This window comes from Eulemur rufifrons, chromosome 2 (genome assembly GCF_041146395.1).
Source record: "Eulemur rufifrons isolate Redbay chromosome 2, OSU_ERuf_1, whole genome shotgun sequence".
Taxonomy (NCBI): domain Eukaryota; kingdom Metazoa; phylum Chordata; class Mammalia; order Primates; family Lemuridae; genus Eulemur; species Eulemur rufifrons.
In genome coordinates, this window is record NC_090984.1 from 73178367 (window position 1) to 73200509 (window position 22143).

General features: G+C 35.9%; 1 protein-coding gene across 1 annotated transcript in view; it reads right to left on the minus strand.

The window, feature by feature from the left end:
* The window catches only part of SEC23A (SEC23 homolog A, COPII coat complex component), a 59583-nt gene that overhangs the window by 28053 nt on the left and 9387 nt on the right, over nt 1–22143 (minus strand). Inside the window, exons 5-13 of the mRNA XM_069464447.1 lie at nt 21749–21985; nt 18334–18413; nt 17396–17540; nt 15246–15404; nt 14028–14143; nt 7754–7877; nt 4826–4906; nt 3717–3806; nt 2192–2298 (exon numbers count right to left, since the gene is read on the minus strand). Of these exons, the coding sequence (XP_069320548.1) occupies nt 2192–2298; nt 3717–3806; nt 4826–4906; nt 7754–7877; nt 14028–14143; nt 15246–15404; nt 17396–17540; nt 18334–18413; nt 21749–21985 (1139 nt within the window). The remainder of the gene's footprint in view (nt 1–2191; nt 2299–3716; nt 3807–4825; nt 4907–7753; nt 7878–14027; nt 14144–15245; nt 15405–17395; nt 17541–18333; nt 18414–21748; nt 21986–22143) is intronic.

The window sequence follows — 22143 nt, forward strand, 5'->3', positions numbered from 1 at the left end:
TAACCATTTTTCCTTTGTTTTATACTTCACAAAAACATACAGAAGGATATCAAAGTGGCTGAGAAATAATTTATTCTTTTTTTTTTTTTTTTTTTTTTGTTGAGACAGAGTCTCACTTTGTTGCCCAGGCTAGAGTGAGTGCCGTGGCATCAGCTTAGCTCACAGCAACCTCAAACTCCTGGGCTCAAGCGATCCTACTGCCTCAGCCTCCCGAGTAGCTGGGACTACAGGCATGCGCCACTATGCCCGGCTAATTTTTTCTATATAGATTTTTTTAGGTGTCCATATAATGTCTTTCTATTTTTAGTAGAGACGGGGTCTCGCTCAGGCTGGTCTCGAACTCCTGACCTTGAGCAATCCACCCGCCTCGGCCTCCCAGAGTGCTAGGATTACAGGCGTGAGCCACCGCGCCCGGCCTAATTTATTCTTAATAAAAATAGAGGTACTAAATTCAGTTCAACTTGTCTTTGCAAATGCTGTGCAAAGAACACATGACCAAATACACACCCGATTCAAAGAATCTATCATACGGATAGGAATAAGAAAAAGTATCTGTTGTGCCTAATTATTCCCTTTTGGAGACTCTGCTTATATCAACAAATTAGGACATGATTATGTTAAACAAAATACTATCCTATATAATCTTAACTGTTAGAAACTTTATCTTTTGTGATTTCAACAAATGCTAGTCAAAGTGTAGTATGCAAACCAGTGCCAGTTTGCCATGACGTAAGAGCAGAAACTGAGAATAACCATTTAGAAACCTTCTGAGCAATAGGAAAAAATAATTTTATGTCTAATGAAGTTCATAATAAAAAAAAAAGGCATTTGTGGTTTGAATGGCTTTTTGAAATTTTTTTTTTCTTTTTTTTTTTTGAGAAAGAGTCTCGCTCTGTTGCCCAGGCTAGAGTGAGTGCCGTGGCGTCAGCCTAGCTCACATAACCTCATACTCCTGGGCTCAAGTGATCCTCCTGCCTCAGCCTCCCGAGTAGCTGGGACTACAGGCATGCGCCACCATGCCCGGCTAATTTTTTCTATATATATTTTTAGTTGTCCATATAATTTCTTTCTATTTTTAGTAGAGATGGGGTCTCGCTCTTGCTCAGGCTGGTCTCGAACTCCTGAGCTCAAACGATCTGCCCACCTTGGCCTCCCAGAGTGCTAGGATTACAGGCGTGAGCCACCGCGCCCGGCCTGAAATTTTTTTCTTAGTGTTTTATTTTTATTGTATTTAATAAACATCTGTCCCCAAAGGATTAGGGAAAAAAACACAACTGGTCCTTTACCATAGACAGTTTGAGGACTGGTCTAAACCACACGCTCACATAACAGATTAAGTATGTTCATATCTTTTGCATTCACACCCTCCTATAACAGTACCTAAAGCAAAAGCTGAATGAAGACTTAATAAATGAACTAAATGACTCATAACACTTGAAAAAAAGCTAAGAATCATTAATTGAAAAGTAAGTAATGCTACTGATTATTGTGCCATATTATTATATATGTATATGTAATGGATTTTACATATATATTATCACAGTCTATTATAGGAAAATGTTTGCTTTTCTCCTTCCCTCATGGGAATAAGGTAAATAAAAGAATGTTTTGAAAGGTGTATCTTTTTTTTTTTTTTTTTTTTTTTTTTTTTTTTGAGACAGAGTCTCACTCTGTCGCCCGGGCTAGAGTGAGTGCCGTGGCGTCAGCCTAGCTCACAGCAACCTCAAACTCCTGGGCTTAAGCGATCCTCCTGCCTCAGCCTCCCGAGTGGCTGGGACTACAGACATGCACCACCATGCCCGGCTAATTTTTTCCTCTATATATTTTTAGTTGGCCATATAATTTCTTTCTATTTTTAGTAGAGACGGGGTCTCGCTCTTGCTCAGGCTGGTCTCGAACTCCTGACCTCGAGCAATCCACCCGCCTCGGCCTCCCAGAGTGCTAGGATTACAGACGTGAGCCACCGCGCCCGGCCTGAAAGGTGTATCTTAGGAGTACTTTTTTTAAATTGCTCTTACAGTTCTTAACAATGAATACTCTAACAATAAGCTAGGTTAGAAAGAAATAAAATAATTAATCATAAATCTTCAGTTGCTATAGTTATAAATGTCACCAAAATAAGAACCCAGTTTGGAGCATGACCCAGAATAGTTTTAATATCAGAATTAAATCTCTACCATATGCAACTTACTTCCTAGCAATCGTGGTCACTCGAATGCGTCTCTGCCCACTTGAATGCTGATACTGAGTCACAAATTGGATTGCACCGCGCCCTCCTTGAGGAATTGGAGCGTTATGCTGTGTAAAAATAATGGAGTAAAAACTAAACAAAATCTGCTGTGGCGCTGTCTTATAATCATAGACTATATATCCTAGCACTAATAAAATTAATTCTACAATTGATTAAAAGGATGCTTGTTTCCAGTGTATACAAAACAGTCATGATTTGCCATACAGAAGAAGAGAAATGGATTTGTGGGGAGAGGGAAAATAATGAAGGATGAGAGGAGTGAGTCCTGCTAGGGAATCACTTTTCAAGTAATATATATCAGAGGGACATGAAAGAACAAAGTGAAAGGAAAACATAAAGAAATTAACAGATAAGGAAAAGCCTAAGTGAAGCAATTTAAGCCTAATTGCACAGGTTGAGTATCCCTTATCCAAAATAATTGGGACCAGAGTATTTCGGATTTTGGGGGGATTTTGGAATATTTGCATTATATCAACTGAGCATTCCAAACGCAAACATCCAAAATCCAAAATGTTCCAGTAAGTATTTCCTTTGAGTGTCACGTTGGTGCTAAGAAAGTTTCAGATTTTAGAGCATCTCAGATTCAGATTTTCAGATCTGGGATGTTCAACCTGTAATTGGATAAAGAGAAATCAAGTCTAAGTCCTCCTTCCCTAGGTATAGAAGATGAAAGAACTTTTAGGAAGATAATCACATCATGAACAGGTAACGAATGAAAGACTATTAATAGAAAGAGACTAACAGTAATATATAATAATCATCATCAGAAAGGAGTAACAAGTAGTCAATAGGGAAACTTTATTCAAGCCCTTTGACTTGAACATTCTTGCTTTGTTTTTTGTGTTGTTTTGTTTTTGTCAGTAAGAGGCATTATCTTTCTCACAAATTTTAATGGTGTAAAAAAAATTCGTATTACTGTCTTAGGAAGGCTGACCATTAATACTTTGTGGTTCACTTTATGCCTAATAACTATTAGTAAATAAGTCAGTAATTTATATCATTTACTAATGGAATTAATTACCTCCTGTAGCAGAAAAAAATTTTCAAATATGATTACCTTCCAATCTTTTTCTATGAATTTTGATATATTAGATTTTCTAGTAAGAGGACTTATATATCATTATATTCCTTGGGACATCTAGGAGGAGCTATATACCTAAATGCAAAAATGCATGGCTAGATGGAAATTTTAAATAATTTCATTTATGCTTTAATTTTGTGTTAAAAAAGAAAACAAAGTTGGACTACCGAAAATTTGGCATTTGCAGGTTTCCCTGCATTTCTATTATAATATGTTCTCTCACCAAAAAGTTTAACCTTGAAAAACAGAAAATAACAAATACTCCAATCAGAATGATAAACTTTGGGTCATATTTACTATTGGAAAAAAATATGAAATATTCATGGCCTAAAGTAAGTACTTGTTCAAATATACTTTTTGATATTCAAATACAGAAAGTCATACCTGATTGACAACCTCAAAATAAATGGCTAAGGTTGTAGTGGGACTAAGTCCACATATCTTCCACTGACAAGTGCCACCTGTTCCAATCTCCTGTAAAAATTAAATGTAGCATGTTTGAAAGCTATACACATCACTTAGTAGTACCATATATATTAAAGTGAAAAAGTAAAAGAAAACCTGCAGTAAGAAAAAATTTTTTCATGTTTCAAACTAATTCTATTGACTGTTAAAAGCTTAAGATTTTTAAAACCATAACATGAAATAAAATTAAACAATTTTACAAAATAAACTTACAAAACAATTCAAATTCTTGCTAAGAAAATTACAAAACTATTGATACAAGTTCCTCATATTGTCTTTAAAAGCACACACTATGTAATGGAGAAATTACATTATCCTTCTATCCAACCATTTGATCTGTATATGGAGACACTGATTTAACACAGAGGTTCTCTGGATCAGAATTGTAAGCAGTCTGACTCCAAGAAAACTTCTTAGATATAGATAGATCTTTACTATGCAAACTGCTTAAACATTCATTTTTTAATTTTGTCATTTTCAAAGCTGATTATCTATAACACTTTGTGTTATTTGTTCCATCGTCCTTTCTATAACAACATGATTCTACCGTTGTAGAGTACATGATAGCTCCATTACATGAGATAAAGAGAAAGAAGGAAATTGAAACTTAAATCTGGCTAATTTGGTTACTTTGTTTGAAATTCTAGTAATAAAAATCAATTTAGAATTAATTTTAACTTTAGACATCTTCAAATTTCCAAGTCATGAAAATTATTTTTTAAGCACACTGGGGCAAAAAAAGCATACTTAGGCATAAAAAGGAAGACTGGTGACAGCACAAAAGTTTTAATTAGGGGTGGATGGGAAAAGGGTATGCAGAAAGTAAACACAAACAGAGGTTGACCAGTAGAAACTGAACCACATAAAACAGCCTATACAAATAATTTGAAAAGAATGCTACAGGCTGCCACCCTAAGTCTTTGTTGGTGCTGCTCTGAGAATTAACTGTATTTTCTTGTTAGAGTAAGGGTGACTTACTTTTGTCCTTACGGTACAGGGGTTAAAAAAAAAAAATGAATGTGACTTACATTTTCAGACACACAGGGTCCTTTAGAATTGAGAGATACACAGGGTCCAATAGCTCCTGAAATCTTTATTTCCCTTGAAGTCTGTAAAATAAGAACATAATATGTTTGGTTTCCTTAAAGATAAGCTCAAATGTTCAACTATAAGTCTTAAGAATATAGGATATCCATATTTATAACTCAAATGCCAACGAAAATATATGAACATTAAAAATAATCAATGAGCACACACCTATGCTCAGTGCCAAATTCAAACTCTAGTGCTAACTTAATTTTAATCTTCTATCAGCACATAGGAAGTCTACATTTGGGAACCTCATCCTGAATTCAAACTTGTATCTACCCAAAATTCACATATCCTAATCCAAAACCTTAGCCACCATCTTCTATTTTTCCTCCCATAAAAAATCCGTCACCAAGATTGGTCTCTGCCTTGTCTCCACTGCCACCAAAATTTAAGCTATCACAATACCTTCTATCTAAAAAAAAAAATTAGGCCGGGCGCGGTGGCTCACGCCTGTAATCCTAGCTCTCTGGGAGGCCGAGGTGGGCGGATCGTTTGAGCTCAGGAGTTCGAGACCAGCCTGAGCAAGAGTGAGACCCCACCTCTAAAAATAGAAAGAAATTATATGGACAGCTAAAAATATATATAGAAAAAATTAGCCGGGCATGGGGGTGCATGCCTGTAGTCCCAGCTACTCGGGAGGCTGAGACAGGAGGATCGCTTGAGCCCAGGAGTTTGAGGTTGCTGTGAGCTAGGCTGACGCCACAGCACTCACTCTAGCCTGGGCAACAGAGTGAGACTCTGTCTCAAAAAAAAAAAAACAAAAAAAAAATAAAAAAATAAAAAAAAAATAAAAAAAAAAATTAGAAAACCTACTTCAATTTTCTTGAGATTCTTTTCCTGACATATCCTGAATACCACTGTCAGATGAATCTTAAGCAAAACACATTCATTGTTAATCTACCGTGACTTCTCCTACATAAGCGTCTCCAAACTACAACCAACCCACATAATTATGCCTATTTCCCTTACACTCCAATACAAACCATCCACTCTCACTGAGTAATTTTCTCAAACATACCATGCTGGTTCTCACCTCTAGGCCTCTCCTCACACTGGCCTCCTAAGTAAAATGCATTTTTTTCTGGCATATTTCAAACATCACTCTAAGTCACACGCTCCTAGAATTGTGTCCAACATACATTCATTTTTCTCTTCTAAACTTTTATCTCACTTTTATAATCTACTGTTATTTCATTCTATTATGTGTGTTAGTTTTGCCTTTCTATCAAAAATAAGTTTCTTGGCCGGGCGCGGTGGCTCACGCCTGTAATCCTAGCACTCTGGGAGGCCGAGGTGGGCGGATCGTTTGAGCTCAGGAGTTCGAGACCAGCCTGAGCAAGAGCGAGACCCCACCTCTACTAAAAATAGAAAGAAATTATATGGACAGCTAAAAATATATATAGAAAAAATTAGCCGGGCATGGTGGCGCATGCCTGTAGTCCCAGCTACTCGGGAGGCTGAGACAGGAGGATCGCTTGAGCTCAGGAGTTTGAGGTTGCTGTGAGCTAGGCTGACGCCACGGCACTCACTCTAGCCTGGGCAACAGAGTGAGACTCTGTCTCAAAAAAAAAAAAAAAAAATAAGTTTCTCTATAACAAGACGTGTACCTTAGATATCTCTTACATGTCTATAATTTCCTAGCATAATGCTGGGCACATAGCAAGCATTCAATAAAATAATAAGATTAATAAAAAATATTTAATGAAAATTCAAAATCAGTGTGCTTGAAATACACTTGTAACTAATAGTAAAACTTCAGATTTTGGCCGGGCATGGTGGCTCACGCCTGTAATCCTAGCACTCTGGGAGGCTGAGGTGGGAGGATCATTTGAGCTCAGGAGTTCGAGACCAGCCTGAGCAAGAGCAAGACCCCATCTCTATTAAAAAAATAGAAAGAAATTAGCTGGACAACTAAAAATATATAGAAAAAATTAGCCAGGCATGGTGGCACATGCCTGTAGTCCCAACTACTCAGGAGGCTGAGGCAGGAGGATCATTTGAGCCCAGGAGTTTGAGGTTGCTGTGAGCTAGGCTGATGCCACAGCACTCTAGCCCAGGCAACAAAGTAAGACTCTGTCCCAAAAAAAAAAAAGAAAAGAAAAGACTTCAGGTTTTTTTAAATCAAAATTTGAAATGAGTGATAGAATTATGTAATAATCATTAATCATAAAACAATTACTGATTATCCAAAGGACAAAGAACAGTTTCCTCCTAAGTTAGATAACAACTCCTGCCATTAAAAAAAAACCTTGCACTGGGCCCAGCATGATGGCTCATGCCTATAATCCTAGCACTCTGGGAGGCTGAGGACAAGAATTTGAGATCAGCCTGAGCAAGTGTGAGACCTGGTCTCTACTAAAAATAGAAAAAATTGGCTGCGTGTGGTGGCACATGCCTGTAGTCCCAGCTACTCAGGAGGATGAGACAGGAGAATCACTTCAGCCCAGAAGTTTGAGGTCGTAGTGAGCTATGATGATGCCACTGCACTCACTGTAGCCTAGGTAACAGAGCGAGTCTGTCTCAAAAAAAAACCCAAAAAATAAAAAAAAAACTAGCACTAACATAAATACATATAGCACTACAAAAGATAAAACATACTTTAAAAAGCGGAACCCTATATAAAGAAATAATAAAGAGTTAAAGGAAATTTTACCTATATTGTTCTACTTTTCTAACAATTGTTCAGAAATGCTCGAGTGAAGTCTTGCACATTTAATAATGACATTTTTCTGATGAACAAAATTTCTAACTCAGGTTTCAATATAAAATAACCACTATTTTTAAAGCATATATTTTAAGTTATGGTGAAGCCTACAAGATTCTCTCTTGATAATGTATCACACAAGTCAAGTTTTGGTTCTTACCTTTATTTCTAATGTACCACCAAAGCCCATTTTAAACTGTCCATGCATATCTTTGGTAAAAACTCTTTGAAAAGTTTGCTTGAATAAGGAAGTGTTGAAAGAATCACCCATTACCATGTATCCTCTGCATAGAAAAGAACAAAAAACAATGTACATGACACAGTTACCAGGTCAACATATTAAAACCAGAAAATTAACTCTCAAGACTATGAACAAATCTTAAAGATATTTCCCAAAATGTGCTGTATTACCATTAATTTTTAGAACTCAAATAAAAATATCCTCACCCTACAAATAATCTCAATTCTAAGGGTATCTGAGTGCCCCTAACACCTGCATTTGTCCTCGGTAATCTTTTTAAATTCTTCTTTTAATAGGAAATACATCCACACATTACAAAATTCAAAAGGTACAAAGGGTATATATTAACAAATGTGTCTCTCCCATCCCTCTCACCCAGTTCTCCATATTGGTGAAGACAGGTGACAGTTTACAGCAAGCATTCTCATTCAGACATACATATATATATGCATACATTGTAATGTGTCACATGAAACTTATGAGTATTATACCCAATGAACAAGAACAGAGGGACATTAAGGGAACATTGTCACTTTATGTACTTATGTTTCTTTAAATTTTTTTCAGTAACCATGTACCTACTTTTTTATTTAAAAGTTGTTTTAAAAACATGATTAAAAACTATTCTGGGCATTTCTTCTCTACTAGATTAGCAAAAAATCACAGTTTGACAATATAGGCTGTTGGTGAAGCTGTGGGAAAAAAAGGCACTCTCACATATTGCTGGTGGGAATGCAAAATGATGCAACTCCAACGCAGAGGAACTTGATAGTAACTGACAAAAATTACCTACAGATTTTATCCTTAATCCAGGTACCCCACTATTAGGACTATCTATCCCAAAGATATTCTGGCAAAACAAAAACAAAATGCAAAATATATGCACACGGTTATTCACTGAAGCACTATTCATAATAACAAAAGATTGAAAACCATCCAAATGAACATCTATTAGAGACTAGTTGAATAAAATACAGTACATCCATACAACTGAGTAATACACTGCTACAGACTGATTTCTAGGATATAAGTGAAAAACACAAAGTAAGGGAAAGTGTGTAGAATATTCTGCTGTTTCTATAAAAAGGAGGATCACACACATGCATACATATACACATACATACAAATATTTAGATAGATTTGCTCATATTTTTAAAAATATTTTAAGTATTTTTAAACAATAAAAGATACAATCAAAAATTAAAACAGGCAAAAGAATAAAACTGATGTAGTATAACTAATAGTAATTTCACTTTTGATAATGTTAAAAGTTCCCACTTATGTTATCTCTGATAATTATTAGCCACTGTATTTTTTAAATTTTGTTTTCTATTTATGTTAGTGGCATATAAAAATATAGCTGAACTTTGTACAATGACTGAACCAGAAGTTTTGCCAATTTCATATTAATTCTAATAGGTTATCTGTAGATTCTTTCAGATTTTCTACGTTTACAAACATGTCATCTATGATGATCCATGTTATCACTGTACCTGATAATGCATCTAGATTAATGACAACTTATATCACACCATTTCTTTGCTACTTTTTACCATAAACCTCCATGAAAGAGTTGTCCATACTCCTACTTCTACCTTCTAAATACATCCAAAATCCAACCACTTCCCACCACCTGAGCTACCACTCCTTGGTATTCTTGCACTCCTATACTCTACTGAAGACAAGTGTAATCAGTGATCCTTTTAAAACATTAAATCAGATCATATCAGTCCTCTACTGAAAACTCTCCAATGACTTCCCATCTCACTCAAAATCCAAAGCCCTTAAGGTAGTCAAAAGGCTCTTAAAATCTACCCTCCTCATTCACTACACTCCTGCTACATTGGCCTCCTTGCTATTTCTCCACATTCCAGGTATGTCCTCAACTTTGCACTTGATATTCCCTCTGCTTGGAACACTTTTCCTTCATATATGCACATGGCTCACTCTCACTTCCTTAAAGTCTTTGCTAAAACATCACCTTCAATGAGGCAATCGCTCCCTTCTCATCACATTTAAAACTGCAAACCCCTGTCCTCCATTCCTGACTTATCCACTGTACCTATCTCAACTCCTCTCATTTAGAACTGTACTGTCTAATGTGGCTAGTTAAATGTAAGTGTAAATTGATTAAAATTAAATAAAATTAAAACTTCAGTTCCCCAGTCACACTGGCCACATTTCAACGGGACAGCACAGAGAATATATTCATTAGAAAATCATACGAAAAAGCCCTACACTAGAAGATAAGCTCCACAAGGGCAGAGATTTTTACTTTGGGTTCATTGCTATATCTCCAGTGCCTTAAACAGTTTGCCACAGAGTAGGTTCTCATTAATATTTACTGGATGAATGAATTAAATAAATAAACCTGAGAAACCAGTTGACATACCTAATTGAGTTTTTTAGAGCCTAATTATCTCAGAAATAATGACTGCTAACAGAAGAAGAGGGAACAGGTCCCAAGTCATTCTGTGAAGTGAGTTATCATTCTGATACCGACACCAAAAAAAGATATCACAAGAAAACTAGAGATCATTATCCTCTGTGAGGACAGATGCAAAAATCCTCACTAGTATACTAGCAAATTGAATCCAGCAATAATAAAAAGAATAATATACCATGACCAAGTGAGATTCAACCCAGGAAAACAAGGTAGGTTTAAAATACAAAAATCAATGGAATACACCATATTAATTAAAAGACAAAAATCACATATCATCTCAATAGATGCAGAAAAAGCATTTAACAATATTTAACACCCTTTCATGAAAAAAAATAAAATAAAATAAAAAAAACACAACAAACCAAGAATGGAAGGGAACTTCTTCCACCTGATAAAAGGCATCTACTAAAACCCACAGCTAACATCATTTAATGGTAAAAGACTAAATCATTTCCCCTTAAGATCAAGAAAAAACACAAATGACGGGCATGGTGACTCCTGCCTGTAATCCTAGCTCTCTGGGAGGCCAATTCTAAAGTGTATATGCAAATAAAACCAATCAAGAATAGTGAAAAAATTTGAAAAACAAGAAAAAGATGGAGGACTCATACTTTCCGATTTCAAACCGACTACAAAGCTACAGGAAACAAGATATTGTTGCGCTGACATAAGGATAGACATATAGATCAATGGAATTGAATTAGGAGTCCAGAAACAAATCCTTAAATTTAAAATTGACTCATTTGGAATGGACTGTTGCAAAAAGGAAAAAAAAAACAGAGTTGACTGATTTTCAGTAAGGGTGCCAAGGCAACTCAATGGGAAAAGGAGTCTTTCAACAAATGATGCTGAGACAAGTGGATATCCAAATTCAAAAGAACAAAGTTGAATCTCTTTCTCACTCCATATATAAAAATTAATGCAAAATGGACCATAGGATCTAACTGTAAAAGCTAAAAGTAGAAAATTCTTAGAAGAAAACACAAGAGCACATCTTCATGATCTTGGTTTAGGCAATGGTTTCTTTTTTTTTTTTTTTTTGAGACAGTCTCGCTTTGTTGCCCGGGCTAGAGTGAGTGCCGTGGCGTTAGTCTAGCTCACAGCAACCTCAAACTCCTGGACTTTAGCGATCCTACTGCCTCAGCCTCCCGAGTAGCTGGGACTACAGGCATGTGCCACCATGCCCGGCTAATTTTTTATATATTTATATTTTAGTTGTCCATATAATTTGTTTCTATTTTTAGTAGAGACGGGGGTCTCACTCTTGCTCAGGCTGGTCTCGAACTCCTGACCTTGAGCGATCTACCCGCCTCGGCCTCCCAGAGTGCTAGGATTACAGGCGTGAGCCACCGCGCCCGGCCTTAGGCAATGGTTTCTTAAATAAGAAACCAAAAACATAGGTAACAAAAGAAAAAGCATGACCCAGACTTCATTAAAATTTAAAACTTAGCTGGGCATAGTGGCTCACACCTGTAATCCTAGCACTTTGGGAGGCCGAGGCAGGAGGATTGCTTGAGGTCAGGAGTTCAACACCACCTTGAGTAACAGCTAGACCCAATCTCTACTAAAAATAGAAAAAATTAGCCAGGCATGGTGGCATGCTCCTGTATTCCCAGCTACTCCAGAGGTTGAGGCAGAAAGATTGCTTGAACCCAGGAGTTTAAGGTTGCAGTGAGCTATGATGATGCCACTGCACTCCAGCCCAGGCAACAGAGCGAGACCTTGTCTTCAAAAAAAATTAAAACTTTTGTGCTGCAAACAATACCATCAAGAAAGTGAAACTAAAACCCATAGAAGAAAATAATTCTAAGTTATATATCTGACAAGGGACTTATACCTAGATACAAAGAACTCGTAACTCAATAAAAAGAAAATAAACAGCCCAATTTAAAAATGGGCACAGGATCTAAATACACATTTCTCCAAAGAAGACATGCATATGGCCAGTAAGCACATAAAAAGATGCTCAACATCATTAGTCTTCAGGGAAACACAAATCAAAACCACAATAAGATATCACTTCACACCCACTAGGACAGGTATTATCAAAAAGACAGACAATAACAAGTGTTGGTAAGGATGTGGAGAAACTGGACTCCTCATACTTTGGTAATAGGAATGTAAACTGGTACAGTTACTTTGGAAAACAATTTGATGGTTCTTCAAAATGTAAAGCACAGATTACTACATGACGCAACAATTCCACTCCTAGTTACATACTTAAAGAAACAAAAACATCACGTCCACACAAAAACTTGCACACAATGTTCAAAGCAGCATTATTCATAATAGCCAAAAAGTGGAAATAAAATGTTCATTAATTGATGGATTAACAAACAAAATGTGTTATATCCATCCAATGGAACATTATTAAATGAAGTTAGGCCCCTTCTTCACTTTTTATTTAGCAATAAAAAGAAATGAAATATTGGTACTTCATACAATATGGATGAACTTTGAAAACATGCCGAGTAAAAGAAGCCTGTCAAAAAAGACCATATGATTCCATTTACATTATTGTCCAGAATAGCAATTAGTGGCTGCCTAGGGCTGAGAGGGTTGGGGGTAAGGGGGTGGAGGAAGAAATGAGGATTGACTGCTGATGGGTACAGAGTTTCTTTCTGGGGTAATGCAAATGTTCTAAAATCAAATTATGGTGATGGTTGTGCAACCTGTGAATATATTAAAAACCATCAAATTGGCTGTGTGTGGTGGCTCACACCAGTAAGCCTAGCACTCAGGGAGGCCAAGGCGGGAGGATGGCTTGAGGTCAGGAGTTCGAGACCAGCCTTAGCAAGAGCAAGTCCCCGTCTCTACTAAAAATAGAAAGAAATTAGCCAGGCAACCAAAATAGAAAAAAAAAAAAAATTAGCTGGGTATGATGGCACATGCCTATAGTCCCAGCTACTCAAGAAGCTGAGGCAGGAGGATGCTTGAGCCCAGGAGTTTGAGGTTGCTGTGAGCTAGGCTGACGCCACAGCACTCTAGCCCAGGAAACAGAGCAAAAACTCTGTCCCAAACAATAAATAAGTAATATTTAAGAAAATAGAAAATGAACTGGCCGGGCGTGGTGGCTCACGCCTGTAATCCTAGCACTCTGGGAGGCCGAGGTGGGCGGATCGTTTGAGCTCAGGAGTTCGAGACCAGCCTGAGCAAGAGCGAGACCCCATCTCTACTAAAAATAGAAAGAAATTATATGGACAGCTAAATATGTATATAGAAAAAAATTAGCCGGGCATGGTGGTGCATGCCTGTAGTCCCAGCTACTTGGGAGGCTGAGACAGGAGGATCGCTTGAGCTCAGGAGTTTGAGGTTGCTGTGAGCTAGGCTGACGCCACGGCACTCACTCTAGCCTGGGCAACAGAGTGAGACTCTGTCTCAAAAAAAAAAAAAAAAAGAAAATGAACTAAAAACCATCAAATTATATACTTTAAATGGGTAAATTTATGGTATGTAAATTATACCTCAAAAATGCTGCCAAAATAATAAAACAAAACAATGACTGCAGATTATCAAAGTGAGCTTTTAAACAGATCTTGCACCTTTACAACTCTATTATTTTAGAAAATATTTTAAAGTGTGCTTTACTAAAAGAAATATCAAAAAGTGTTAACAGATGTGTAAACAGATCTTGAAGTGGTAGGATAATAACTCTTTTTTTTTTTTCCTGAACTGTGATTATTGGTTCCTATTTGTAAACTCATCATTAGTTCATGATTACAAAAGTGTAAAAATCTAAAAACATACCCAGTAAGGTTGGGACAGCACTTCATCTCCAGGAGACCTGTCTGATCTAATGCACATGCATAGATATCAATAACATGGCCAGTTGTAGCAGCTCGATTAGCCAATGCTTCAAAATGCTACAAAAGATTTTTAAAAGTTAAATCAAGGTAATATATAAAATCATCCTATAAACCTTTTTTCCATCAACAGATCAAAATGATCTAAGAAAAACTAAAAGAATAACCCATCATAATTTAAATATGATTTATTCTTATTTAATTCTCTATAGTGTTCATAAAATGATACCCTAACTTCTGTAAGTCTGACATTTTCACAATTTTTTCCTTAAATCCCCTAAATGAAGCTAAATGTAAAGAAAGGCATATTGAACATCTTGTTCTTCATATATAAACATGGTAGAAGAATAACAGGGAACTCTTCTTCCTGGCTAAATGCACACCCAAGTAACAAAAATATCCAAAAATAGTGAAACAATACAAAGCAGTAAGATAATCTAAAACATTTTTTAAAACTCTAACCTAGAAAAATTCCACACTTAAAAAGGAATTAGTTGGCAGAAAAAAAAGCATCCACTAACAGAGATAAAAATTATCTGTCATTAATTACTTTTAAAAATACAATAATGACTACCAAATAATATGAGATAATACAGTAAAACTAAACTAAAACTGAACTCTAGGGAATTTTTTTTAAAAATTAACAAAGACATTAACAGGTAGAACCAATATAAGAGAGTCAAGAATCAACATTAGTGAAATGTACTAACATAAACCCAAAAAAATGTGAAGTTACATGAACATAAAACAACTCACAAGAAAATGATGGAGACTATTCAAGCTATGAAGAATACTGATACCTAGAGGAAACATTAGGGACTGTCTCTTAGAAATGAAAAACTGTAAAATGTAAGAAACTTTTTCTAAAGAGAAAGAAATTATTTAACATGAATATTTAAAAACGCACAGAGAGTTTCTCTCAGGAGTAATCTTTAAGCAGATACCTATTGGTACCTACCCTGAAGTTGTTAAATATTTCAAACAAGAAAAACTATAACAAGTTATCAAGAAAAAAAGAGTATTTCTCTAACTCTGAATAGCAGTTATAGCATCAAATTTCATAATATCAAATTTCTATCAAAAAATATTTGTATTCTGCCTCTTACATCAAATGAATATCTGATTTCTAATGACACAAAAAGATTTAAAAAGCCAAAATTACCTTAGTTCCCTTTTTAACGTATTTGGCATTGTCTTTTTCAATGTCATGCCATGATCTTATAGGTGTCTTCAGTTCATCTCCAACCACCATTCCAGGCCCCTGCGTAGCAGGACCGCCAATGAACATCATGATACGAGCCCCAGTATTGGGAAAAGTACACTATTGAAAAAAAAAAAATAACTTGTCAAAAGAGTTTAAAGAAAAACAGAAAACATATGGATATACATTTCTGATAAATTTTGACACTCTTTCTAGGTAAGAGAAAAGTAAATTTTTCTAATAGATAAAATAATCAAATGTTTAAAATAAAATTCAAAAGCAAGGTGTTTGAACAACTTTTAGGACCATACAACTATTTATAATAGAATTTTTAAAGAATCTATAAACCTAATCCTTATAAACAAGGACGTTTTTTTCTGCTTAGCTTGTCTTAAACTAGAAGAAGTAGAAAAAGAAGAAGAAAGGGCAACTACTTCTGCTTTGTTAATTTTTTCTTTTTTAGTATCTTTTTAGAGATAGGGTCTTGCTGTGCTGTCCAGGCTGTACTCAAACTCCCAGGCTCAAGTGATCCTCCTGCCTCAGCCTCCTGAGCAGCTGGGACTACAGACATATGCCACTGCACCTGGCTCTTCTCTTTTGTGTTGCTGTTTTGCTTTTGTTTTATATGTTTAAAACATAAGTATGACTTAGAGTTTAAGTTGATATATTAATTACTCCAATCTATTTCCCCTTCCTCATAAGGTACCAGTGAAATAAGAGAAAATGTATTGTTTAAAAAATAAGTAGGTCAGGCACAGTGGCTCACACCTGTAATCCTAGCACTCTGGGAGGCCCAGGCGGGACGATTGTTTGAGCTCAGGAGTTTGAGACCAGCCTGAGCAAGAGCGAGACCCTGTCTTTACTAAAAATAGAAAGAAATTATATGGACAACTAAAAATACATATATAGAAAAAATTAGCTGGGCATGGTGGCGCATGCCTATAGTCCCAGCTACTCGGGAGGCTGAGGCAGGAGGACTGCTTGAGCCCAGGAGTTTGAGGTTGCTGTGAGTTAGGCTGATGCCACAGCACTCTACCCTGGGCAACAGAGTGAGACTCTGTCTCAAAAAAAAAAAAAAAAAAGTAAAAAAAAAAAGAATGCTAAAGAGAAATGTCTGAAATTTCCAAGTGAACATTACTTTGAACCTAGAATTCTGTAGCCATCCAAACTACTAATGACGTTACAGAGCAAAATTTAAAAAACATTTTTAGATATGCAACAACTCAGAAAATTTATAAGAAGCAAAAAGGCAACAGTACAATCCAAAAGAAATGACGGAATCTAAAAAAAAATTTAAAAGGTACCCTAGGACTTTGATACACGAAAGTATCCTTCTCCATGTGTATAATCACTCTACTTTATTATATAATTAATATTTGTATAGTAATATTAGAAATGCTATTTTATTTCCAATTTCTATTAAGCAGTTATTGGACAAAATACAAAGCTACATTATAGATTTTGAACAGAATATAAATGATATAAATTTTGATGATAATTTTAAAAATCATATGATTAACTAATCTGGAGGAGAACAAGGAAACCTGCCTTTTACTTTTCATTTGTATTGTACCCTTGCATACTGTTTGAATGTTTTCACAAGATATGCTATTACTTCTATAACTTTCTTAACTAGTTTAATAAACAAATACTCTTTTCGGCCGGGCGCGGTGGCTCATGCCTGTAATCTTAGCATTCTGGGAGGCTGAGGCGGGTGGATGGCTCGAGGTCAGGAGTTCGAGACCAATCTGAGCAAGAGCGAGACCCCGTCTCTACTAAAAATAGAAAGAAATTATCTGGCCAACTAAAAATATATATAAAAAATCAGCCGGGCATGGTGTCATCTGTATTCTCTATAATATCTTTATAATAAACCCATAAATTTAAGTAAACTGTTTCCCTGAGTCCTGTGAGCCGCTCTAGCACATTAATCAAACCCAAGGTGGGAATCATGGGTACCCCCGATTTATAGCCAGTCAGTCAGGAATATTGGTAACAACCTACTACTTGCAACTGGCACCTGAAGTAAAGGGCAGTCTTGTGGGACTAAGCCTTTAATCTGTGAGATCTGTCACTATCTCCAGGACATGAAGCTAGAGTCCAATCACTACCTCCAGCAGTCCTACAGCTATAGAAAGTGCCACTCCAGAGGAACGCAAAGGTCTCTTTCCCTGTGGTACAGGCCAAGGGTCTCGCTGAAGTTCTCCAAGAAGATCTGTGAGATTCATGTCTATTTTTTGTACTGGCTGTAAGAATCTGAAAAACAAAATTAAATAAAAAAGCCATTTATAAATGTTTGTAGGTGAGGGCTTAAGAAACAAATTGTCCACTTTCCTAAAAATAGAGAAAAATATTTTGAATACACAACAAACCAGTGGTTCCCAAACATTCATATACATCAAAATCAGTTGGAGGGCTTAACACACTGGGTCCCAGTTCTAGAGTTTATTTCAGTAGGTCTGGGATGGGGCCCCAAAAATTTGCATTTCAAACGTGGTCCCAGGTTATACTAATGCTGCTGGTCCAGGAAACACACTTTACCACTGCTATAAATGAAACACTCAAACTAAGTATTACTTTAGGACTTTATATTCATTTATTAACCTAGTAAATTTTGAGGTTACAGAAACATTACAAGAAGATACATTAACTCCATTTTCTTAATACTACCTCTGATTAGAAAGTTTGTTGGGGGAAGTTTAGGGGAAAAAGCTACCTCTAAGGTAAGAAGACAAAAAGCTTTTACAGCCCTATTTGGCTTGATGGCTCTCAAACCACAAAAAATTAAGTTTTTCTGAATTTAAAAATAGAAAATCAGGAATATATCAAAATTAAGTAACTCCTTACATTGTAATGATGAAAAACAAACCATTGCAGTGTCATAATTTTTCCTCAACTCTTTAAAAAGCATACTAATGTAATTTATTTATATTCCCAAAAATATTTAACAATATGGTATCACTGAATGTCTAGATTCAAGTTAAGGGTATGGGATGCTTAAAATATCTGCATGAATTATCAAATTCTCTTTCTCATATTTAATTATTACCTATTAGAAGGAGGTGGCTGCTGTACCTGAGGACCACGTGTTGCCTGAGTAACCGGTACTTTAGAGAGTCCCAGCATTTCCTGTAAAGAGATTATTTGGGTGATACCCATTTAATTATTTCTACAAAGATTTATCAACTATTTACCATGTACAAGGTGCTATACTAGACATTAAGAACACAAAAATAGAGAACAGAATGTTTCTTTCCTCAGAAAGAAAACAGTCCAGTGGAAAGATTGTCAGGAAAATAATAACAATACAGTAAAATAAGCATCATGAGAGAGCAAAGTACAAGGTGTTATGTAAGCGAAGAGGAAGAATATTAGCTCAGAAATACTTTATCTCTCACTAATAGTCAAAATAAGTTATTGTATAATTTAAATGCCCATTCTTCTTTTTTTTTCCCAAGAGTCTTGTTGCTCTGGGCAGAGTACAGTGGCATCATCATAGCTCACTGCAACCTCAAACCCCCGGGCTCAAGCGACCCTCCTGCCTCAGCACCTTCCAACCCGCAGTAAGTGGGACTACAGGAGTGTGCCAGTATGATTGTCTAATTTTTTTTATTTTTGGTAGAGATGGGGTCTTGTTCTTGCTCAGGCTGGTCTTGAACTCCCCATCTTAATTGATCCTCCCATCTAGGCCTCCCAGAGTGCTAGGATTATAGGTGTAAGCCACTGTGCGTGGCCCCATATTTCCTAATTTATATTTATTCATCCCTTTCAGCAAACTATATCTTAAGCACCTACTATATGTCAAGAATATAATGGTGAAAAAATAAATAATCCCTGCCCTCATGGAAATTGAAATCTGGAAACAGAAAGGAATTAATTAAATCATTAAAGAAATGTAGAACTGCAATTGTAATAAGTATGATAAAGGAGAGGTACATGGAATCGCATAAATGGTGTTATAAGGTACCTAACGTGTATACTTTTTAATTTTTTAACTTAATGCTGAACCAAACTGTCAACTTTGTGTTGAATTTCAGACATGTGCACAATTCATCTCCAGACATATGAAAATAATGTTACTGTACCAAAGTTTTCTTGAATCTATAAATGCTTAATCACGAAGTAATAAAGTGTAAGTATGTAATAGAAAAATCACAAAGCCTAAAGATCTGCAAAGATAAAATTAAACTATTCCTGCAGTATTTCCTAGTTCCTTCCACGAACAGCAACTTCTTACTAAGGATTTACTATGTGCAAGACTCTGGGCTAAATTCTTTATATATACTATTTCCTCACAAAACCATAATAAAGTAGATTTCTTAATTTCTACTTTACAAATGAAAATTAACAATCAGAAAAACTAAGTAATTTGCCCAAGGTTATACAACCAGTAAGTAACAAAGCAAGATTTTAATCCATGTTTTTCTATAAAGCCCTATAAGCATTTACACTATATTGAGAATTCTCACTTACATTATTCCCTTGAGTACTAATAACAATCTGGCATAATAGGTATTATTCATCCCTTTCCATGAAGGATGAGAAAATTCGCAAAGAGATCAACCCAAGATCATTAACTAGAAGGATTTAAGAAGCTGGACACAGTGGCTCACGCCTGTAACCTAGTACTTTTGGGAGGTCTAGGTGGAAGGATTGCTTGAAGCCAGGAGTTCAAGACCAGCTTGGGCAACATAGTGAGAATGTGTCTCTACAAAAAAACAGAAAAATCAGCTGGCTGTGGTGGCAAGAGCCTGTAGTCCCAGCTACTCGGGAGGCTAAAGCAGTAGGATCACTTGAGCTGGGGAGTTTGAGGTTGCAGTAAGCTGTGATGACACCACTGCATTCTAGCCCAGTCAACAGAGTGAGACCCTGTCACAAATGAAATGAAAACAAAAAGATGTGAATCCAGGACTATTTAGGCAGCAAATATCAGGCTTTTATCAACCAGAGGTATAGAGAAAGCAGATAAAACGTTTTAATGAAGAAAAAAATTTTAGTATGCAGGCATTCACTTGCCTACTGCAAAAAAGATGCTTCATATACTACACATATTATATAATTTAAGTAAAACGTACTCCGCAATCATAACATTAAACCACTCTAAATAAATTCATAATTTAATAATAACATTAACAATAGCAAACACTTAAAGATACAATCCATTTAATTCTGATGAACACCCTGTAAGGTAGATAGTATCATGGCCATTTTACAGATGAAAAAACCTAAGGCACAGAGATTAAAACTGGCCCACTTCCTCTCCTTTCTTGTGGAAACAGATGATTCTGCTCTCCAAGGTACTCTGCTTCCTGTGCTCCTGAAGGAATTTCTACTGTCTTCTAAAACCTCACACTCCTCATTCCACTCTTGCTTTCACTCACCCTCTTTGGTCTCTTTCCCTTCTTTGTATAAACACACTCAAGTGTCCTTCCTCCTAAAGTATCTCTCTTTAGCTCAGTTCTCTCTCAAACTCCCACACTAACTTCTTCCTTACCTTCAACAACAAACCTCTTCAAAGAACAAACTTCCATTTTCTCCACCTCCTCAAATTTTATTCACTACTCATCCTCTACTCATTATCCTCCTCATCCAAACCTGCAATTCCTCCAGTACATTCTTTCAGTTCACTGTAGCACCACTATCCCAGTCTGCCAAGCTTCAAATTAGAGTCATCCTCAAAAATCTTTTCCTTTCTTTTTCATTTTAGTCTACCTGAATGCCTCTGAAGTCTGATTTTATGTTTGTCAATTTTATCTCAGGCTTATCTAACATCTTCTAGGGTAATAATTCTCAACTGGGGGTTGTACCAGAATTACTTAGAAAGTTTTTTCAAAATATTTACGTGAATAATCCTATCCTCCCAACCACCACTAATATAAACATACATTCACTCACTCTCTCATGGACTATCAAAATCTCTGGGCAGAATAAAGATTTTGAAAAATATCCCCAGATGATCCTCGTATGCTACACATAATCATTTGCCTTGGAAGATAAGGTTCAATTTGCCCCAATGATAAAAATCATTGAAAAACATCTATACCCACAGTTCATATACCAGTAACTCTAAAGTCTCAAAATATCTCCCCTTGCCAAACATACTAAAAGTATTTAGTTCCTAAGTGAGATGTCAAGAAACAAAGGTTAATATTCTATGGTTGCTCTCTCTTAGCCTTCACCATGACTATTCTATAAGCCCTTTAAATCTCTAGTAAAATAGCTTCAGTTTCACTTTAAATTTTAAAGATATAGTTAAAAGTGAAGGGTCTTCAATCTGTATGATAACAATTTAAGGTACACAAAAGAAAACTGATGTCAACACTAAAATGAAAGCCTTTGTTATAATGCAATTACATTAGTCATTCATAATAAAAATATTATCTAGAAACATAAATCCAGGAGACATTTATCAACATATATAGAGTGATGTTAACAGATAGGTTGAAACTACCATTCTTGTTTACCTGCAGTTGTTTGGCAGACAGATCTTTTGTTCCTCTGAAGACATAGCTTTTTGAAATGCCTTCACATCCAAGTTCATGAACCTGCACCATTCTCCCAAAAGTAATAAGTCCAACCAAAGCTGTAGGTGGTAAAAGACTTAATGACATCTGCATGGATTCTTTTAAGGCTTGTAAATCTTCATCTTCCATGCAAGTATCAACCACGTAGAGGAATATCAAAGGCATCTGAGGACCACGCTTTTAAAAAAATTTGCCATAATAAGAAAAAACAAGATTATTTTTAAAGTTATTAACATTTAAACACATACATAAGAGCTAATGTAGAACTAATTAAATAATATATACAATGTAATCCTAATAAAGCCATTTCAGAAATGAAATAGATTATATGTGCT